The sequence below is a fragment of the Carlito syrichta genome, unplaced genomic scaffold (genome assembly GCF_000164805.1).
Source record: "Carlito syrichta isolate Samal-C Ts95f unplaced genomic scaffold, Tarsius_syrichta-2.0.1 Scaffold287284, whole genome shotgun sequence".
NCBI classification, from domain to species: Eukaryota; Metazoa; Chordata; class Mammalia; order Primates; family Tarsiidae; genus Carlito; species Carlito syrichta.
The window spans coordinates 14,844-21,382 of NW_007231380.1; the positions used below are offsets into that span (position 1 = coordinate 14,844).

Sequence of the window (6,539 nt, forward strand, 5' to 3'; positions counted from 1 at the left end):
CTGGGTGACAGAGTGAGACTCCAACTCAAAAAAAAAAAACCAACAAAAAACAAAAAATTAAATCATTAGCTGACCGTGGTGGTGTGCACCTATAGTGAGGCTGAGGTAGAAAATTGCTTGAGCCCAGGAGTTCAAGGCTGTAGTGAGCTATGATGGTGCCACTGTACTCCAGCCTAGGTGACAGAAGCACATAAAGGATAGAGGAAGAATGTCAAACATGTACTTAACTGGAGTTTCAGAAGAAGATAGAGATTAGGGCAGACGCAAAATTTGAAGAGCCAAAACTCCAGGTTCAGAAAATTCCATCAAAGGAAGCAAAGTAAATGGACATTTTCACCTAACCTGGTTTGGTGGAACTGCAGAACTTGCCCACTTGTCATGTGGGCAAGTTTATGTGGCACTGGCCACATGCAGCCACAGTAATAATGTCTTAAGGGATAAGAAAAAGGACCCAGAACTACAATGTACAACTCTCATAGTATCTATGGCATGATGGAGTGGAGGTCAAGTATCTACAGTCCTTGTATTGTTGGAAGAAAGGAGACATTGACTAATCTTAGAGCTGAAATGGTATATTAAAAATTCGAGTCGAGAGAATTGCCTGAGTCCGGGGGTTCAAGACCAGCCTGGGCAACTTGGTGAGACCCCATCTCTACAATAAATCAAAAAATTAGCCAGGTGTGGTGGTGTGTGCCTGTGATTCCAGCTACTTGGAAGGTTGGAAGGCCAAGGCGGAAGGATTACCTGAGCCCAGTAGGTTGAAGCTGTGGTGGCTATGAGCATTCCACTGCACTCTAGCCTGGGCAACAGAGACTCTGACACTCTCAAAAAAAAGAGAACAACTATTATAGACAGTGCCTAACTTCCCAAATAACAGAATGAAAAAAGATGCCCACTTCACTCAAAACAAGGTACAAAAAGGGAGAAAGAAAGATAGCAAAGGTGAGACAAAGAGCATGAGTAGAAGCAGTTTCGTCTTTGGATTCTGGGGGTGGGCAGCACTGGCCCATTTGAGGCTCTGATGGAACCTGAGTATATACCCACTGGTGACGGGGCAGCATGCTCCCTGTGGAAGGAGTGGCCACCTTGCCCTGCTTCTGAAGGATGAAGAGCTCTGTATGACAGTTGGGGGAAAAAATGAAACTTACCCCAACAGGTTCTGGTCTCCCAAATAAAATGTTGAACATCCCCAAGGAGAGATGAAGAAAGAACCGCATTTTTGCACGTGTGCATTTTTGTGTTGTACTTTCTCAAGAGGTTGACAGGACCTGGGCAGTCCTGGGATAACCACCATGTCAATGTTACTCCCACCCCAGAAAAGCATACATGAAGTCTCTTTTCATTTGGATACCAAAGCCTGTGCTTAAGGGTGTAATTTTCTTCTTTGAGTTGTACTTTTTCCTTTAGTTTCTACTACATGAAGCACCAGCGTGACGTTTTTTCTGAGTCATCTTTGAGGTTGCCCCTACTAGTTCCTGGACAGCTTTGAGTTGCTAGGTGGAGCTGGGCCGAGGGCCAAGAGGTGAGGTGAGGGGAGGGACAGAAGCACCCCAGACACCTGCCTGGAGGGGATGGGGCCTCTAGAGGGAGACCCAGCCAGGCCCAGCCCTGAGAGCCCCAATTTTGTCAACACAGAGCTGTACCCGGGCATGGTATTGTGCGCCTGCAGTTCCAGCGACTCGGTCGGAAGGCTAAGACAAGTCTGCCAGAGCCTAGCAGGCCGACGCTGGGGCGGCCATGAGCATGTCACTGTACTCCAGCCTGGGGGATGAAGTGAGGCTCCAACTCAAAAAACGGCCGGATGCAGTGGCTCACGCTTATAATCCCAGCACTGAGACTGAGGTGAGAGGACTGCCTGAGCCTGTGGGTTCAAGACCAGCCTGGACAACTTGGCAAGACCCCATCTCTACAATAAATCAAAAAAATTAGCCAGGAGTGGTAGCGCGCACCTGTAGTTCCAGCTACTTGGAAGGCTGAGGCGGAGGGATCGCCTAAGCCCAGCAGTCAAGGCTGCGGTGGCTGGGAGTATGCCACTGCCCTCCAGCCTGGGTGACAGAGTGAGACTCCAACTTAAAAAACAAAAACACCAGAGCTCATTTCTCCAAGACACGCGGCCCCCAGTGTATGTCTATGCTCCACATGCCAGCCCGAACCCCTGGCTTGGTTTTCCTGCCGCAGTCTTTGCCTTCCTAGCTGGTGTGTTCTCACAGTGGCCCTGCACTCTGTGGGGCAGGCTCTGCCATCGTCCTCCCCGCAGCATCCCTCCAGCCCCCCTTCCCGGGGCGCCTCCTGATGTGCACCCCTTCTGCCAGTCATCGCCCTCCACCTAGGCAAGGCTGCTCACTGAGCACCGAGGCAGGGACAACTAGGCGTCTCTAGGCTGGGAGGTCCGGGACTCAGGCAAGTGTTACATCCCGCCCAGTCTCCCTCTTCAAGGGGTTCCAGGCCTTCACAAAGCTTCCTGGAAGTGGAAGGTGGAAAACAAAATGTTTGTGGGTGGTCATCATCACTTCCCTGCACGATTCAACACAGAAACAAAGACAGAAACCAACAATGAAAAGCACTTACTTCGCATGCTTAAAAAGTACAACTTTACATTTTTAGGGTGGGCCCTGCAGAGGGAGGTAGGCCACCCACATCCCATTCCCCAGAGTGCATCGAGGCCTTTTCTGAAATCTGCAGATTCCTTACTGCTTCTGATAACAGCTGTGGACGTCATTTGCTGAGGGACAGAGGTGGGGAGGGTGGCAAAGACCTGGCCCCTGCGTGGCCACACAAGGAGGTCAGAGAAAAGTTTGCTGCTGATACCACTCCTACAATAGGCGACCACCTCCCAATCTCCACCTCGGGGTCTGCTCAGATGCCTGGTTCTTTCTCTGTCTGAATCCATCAGTACTGTTTGTTTCTCTTCTTGGTGCTCTTGAATCCTCGAGATGCACCCTGACCGAAACAGATGGTAGAAGGTATTCTGAAATGGAAAAAGGTTCCTATTAAACAACTATATTTTACTTGCCAATAAACAACCCAACTCATAACAGCAGTCTTGTGTGTGATTCCTTCTAATTCTGGAATGTTCCCTTGCTCTTTTGCTTCATGATGTCCAGGATGTTCAACTGCCCTCCTGGGCCCTGGGCAGCTACCCATCTATGGCCTGTCTCAGAACCACTTTCTGTGGGAGATGATCCCAGTCAGCAGCGTATACCTGCTCAAAAGATCTCAGCTGAAAAGGCAGCTCCTGCCAAGCTTTCTGGAGCTTAGACTTCCTGTCATCCACCTGGCTGAAACCCTAACTGCCCCCTCCCCCCAGGACTCACTCACAGGCCAACATCTAGGCAACTGTGAGGTCACTGAGGGACACACAAGTTCATCTTCCTGTCTGGATTCTTTGGTGATTTTTTTTTGCCATTTGTTCCACACTTCTCCCAAATTAGATTTGGAATCAACATCAACGCAGTAAAAGCACAGTTAGTACAGTTAGTATTAGGAGTCAGATGCCTGGGTTGAAACAGAAGCAACTACAAGCAAGGATCTTCCCATTCCAGCTTAGACGATGAAAGGGGGATGGTGCTTTGCATTCCTGTGCTTCAGGGATTCAAAAACAGCATACACAAAAGAAACGAAGTTATTCAAAGAATTTAAATATTCCGCTTTTGTTTCTAGCAGAAACCAATATTCTCACCCACAGTTACTCATTCTCAGAGAAGAACCCTGGTCTAGGGTCAAACCCAGAATTCTCAACACCAACCACACGTGAGAACTTGTTTCACAAAGATGTTGGGCACTAACCTACGACTATAGGTCCGCCTTTCACCCATGGGAGTTGCAGAGCTGGCCACAGGTTCAGAGCAGACTTCCATCGCCTCCCCTTCCAGCTGTTCCCTGTCATCCCTCAGGGCTTCCTCTGAGGTGCTGGTGCCGGCCCTCGGTGTGGCTGGGCTGCAGAGGACAGAACAGTGAGCAGCAGCTCCACATGGCTCCTGCAGCACTGGTTTTTTCCAGAAATGAACTTGTGAGAAACAGACTATATATCTTCTGCTTTTCTTTGTAAGTAAGAGATTTTTCTCAAGTCTAACCTTACAGTGTAGTTTTCAGGCTACTGGGAAAAGGAGAATGATCACAGTAAGGTCATTGTTTATATAATGAAGGCACCACAGCCTCTACCTGTATAGTTAAATCTTATAAATTTAACTATAACAATTACACTGTCTTTTGAAAACAGTGTTTTTATGGTGCCACATAGTAAATGCCCACCAACAGTGCTGTATTTTTTTTTTTTTTATGAGCAGGAGAAATTTACTAAAAGCAACTAGAGGCCAGGGTGCAGTGGCTCAAGACTGTAATCCCAGTAGTTTGGGAGGCTGAGACGAGAGGATTGCCTGAGCCCAGGGGTTCAAGACCAGCCTGGGCAACTTGGCGAGACCTGTCTCTACAATAAACTTAAAAAAAATTAGCTGGGTCTCTGGTGGCGCATATCTGTAGTTCCAGTTATTGGAAGGTTGAGGTGGAAGGATCGCCTGGGTCCAGCAGGTAGAGGCTGTGGTGGCCAAGAGTGTGCCACTGCCCTCCAGCCTGGGCAACAGTGAGACTTCAACTCAAAAAAAAAAGAAATAACACTATTTTCAAAAAAGTAACTCTATAAAACAGTCTCTTCTCTAATACTAACAACTTAATCTAGTAGACTCCAGTCTGGAACTTGTCACTCTTCACTTTTTTTTTTTTAAAGAGTTTTGCTCTGTCACCTAGGCTGGAGTGCAGTTGTGTGATCATAGCTCACTGTAGCCTTGAATTCCTGGCTGAATGATCCTCCCGCCTCAGCTTCCCAAACTGCTGGGATAACAGGCATAAGCCACCGCACCTGGCTTAGGTTTTTCTCCTTAAAATGATGCCTCAGAAAACAGAATTACCGTATATCTGAGTCCTTACAAAGCCTCCCATATTACAGTGGGTTCCCGCAGCTATCTTAAACAGCAAAGTACTATTTGAGAAAATTTAGTCTGAACAGGTTTCAATGAATGCAATTTTAGATGGTTTTGAAGCTTCACTTGAAAAGAATCACCAAAAAAGAGGCAAAAAAATGAGTGTAATTTAAGAATTATTCCTGGAAGTATTTTCCCACGGTGTTCTGTAAACAGCAATGTGTCAGTAAATGCTTTTGTTGTCAGGTACGTAAACATATACCCACAGGACAGAGGGCCTCATGGGAGAGGAGGGCCTCATGGCCTGGGGCAAGTTCCCAAAGGCTCAGCCTGGCTTCAGAAGGCTGCAGCATGTGAGTGGAGCTGACTGCTGCGGGAGAGGTACAGGCATAGCCATGAGGGGTGTGAGAGCAGGAAATGCAGTGGCCAGTCTTTCCTACACCCTCTTTGTGGCTGCCTCCCAGAGCAGGGGAAGCTAGTGGTTCCCCCCCACTCTTCCTCAGCAGGGTGGCCACATGAAAAACCACGCAACTGTGTTGTCAGGATTTTAGTTATCTGAAGAGAAACACAACACTAAGTGATAGCAGATGCTTAACTGTCCATTTAAGTCCTAAAAGTCTACGTGTTTTGAGTTAACCAAAGGCTTGTATGAAATCAAGGGGTAGTCACATGCTAAAACTTGGCGTCTCACGTACCCTTTGTTTTTCTTTGGCTTATCAAACTGGAAATCTGTGGGGTACAGGTGAAGCCTCACCATGTGATCCTTCCGGTCTTTGCTTGTCTTGAACTTCTCTGTGCAGCCTTCTACCAAGCACTGGTACTGAAATGGAAACACAGTCACTTCCCTCTGACCCCTAGCCCTCCCCCCACCATGATGCCTCCTGGCTGGGCATGCCAGGGGCAGGGAGGTATCCCCCAACCTTGCCCTGCTCCCGAGACCTGAGGGCAGTGCTCTAAGGTTGTCGTTACTGGATATGGCCTCCATGGTTGTGCAGGTGTCACTCACCATGTCCTGCCTCTGGGACAGGATCTGAAAGAGTGAATCGTGCCACTCCAGGATGTGGGCATCCAACAGGTGTCCAGAGGGAAAGGCCCGTTTGCAAAAGGAGCAGACGTTTCCATGCAGCGTGTGATAGTGGTGTTCATAGTCGTCCAGGGCATCAAACACCTGGCAGCATCCTGCCACCCGGCAGGCAAACGCAGGCACCCTGGCAAAGGAAACCAGTTCGAGGGGTGCCAACCCTACTGGTGACAAAGAGCCCAAGCTGGACTTTCTGGCCGCAGTTTCCCTTGAAGAAGTCCCACAAAGCTCCAATGCTTCTGCAATCTCAAGCCCTCTTTTTATGAATTAAGTTAACAGGCTACGTGGAGGAGGGCCCGCCACAGCAAAGCTTGGACAGTGCAGCGCCTCCGTGGGGAGGCCGTGCAGGGTGAGGCGGCGCTGCAGCCCCCAGGCACGAGGCGCAGGGTGCGAAGAGGCAGGGGCTGGCACCAGCCCGGCGCTGCCAGCCGCTCACCTGGGCCTCTCGGGCGCCTGGGCCACCTGTGTGAGCACATCTTGGAGGTAGAGGTGACGCTGCACGTCCCCGTCCTGCAAGAGACTCGGCGGTGGGCGCGACCGCG

The 6,539-nt window shown here is 49.4% G+C and overlaps 1 protein-coding gene across 1 annotated transcript in view; it reads right to left on the reverse strand.

Annotated features, from left to right (window-relative positions):
- Window positions 1–2,549: 2,549 nt before the first annotated feature.
- Window positions 2,550–6,539, reverse strand: part of ZNF511 (zinc finger protein 511) — a 5,778-nt gene continuing 1,788 nt past the window's right edge. The window contains exons 3-7 of the mRNA XM_008052684.1: window positions 6,434–6,517; window positions 5,923–6,124; window positions 5,612–5,736; window positions 3,787–3,936; window positions 2,550–2,968 (exon numbers count right to left, since the gene is read on the reverse strand). Of these exons, the coding sequence (XP_008050875.1) occupies window positions 2,890–2,968; window positions 3,787–3,936; window positions 5,612–5,736; window positions 5,923–6,124; window positions 6,434–6,517 (640 nt within the window). The 3' untranslated portion in view covers window positions 2,550–2,889. The remainder of the gene's footprint in view (window positions 2,969–3,786; window positions 3,937–5,611; window positions 5,737–5,922; window positions 6,125–6,433; window positions 6,518–6,539) is intronic.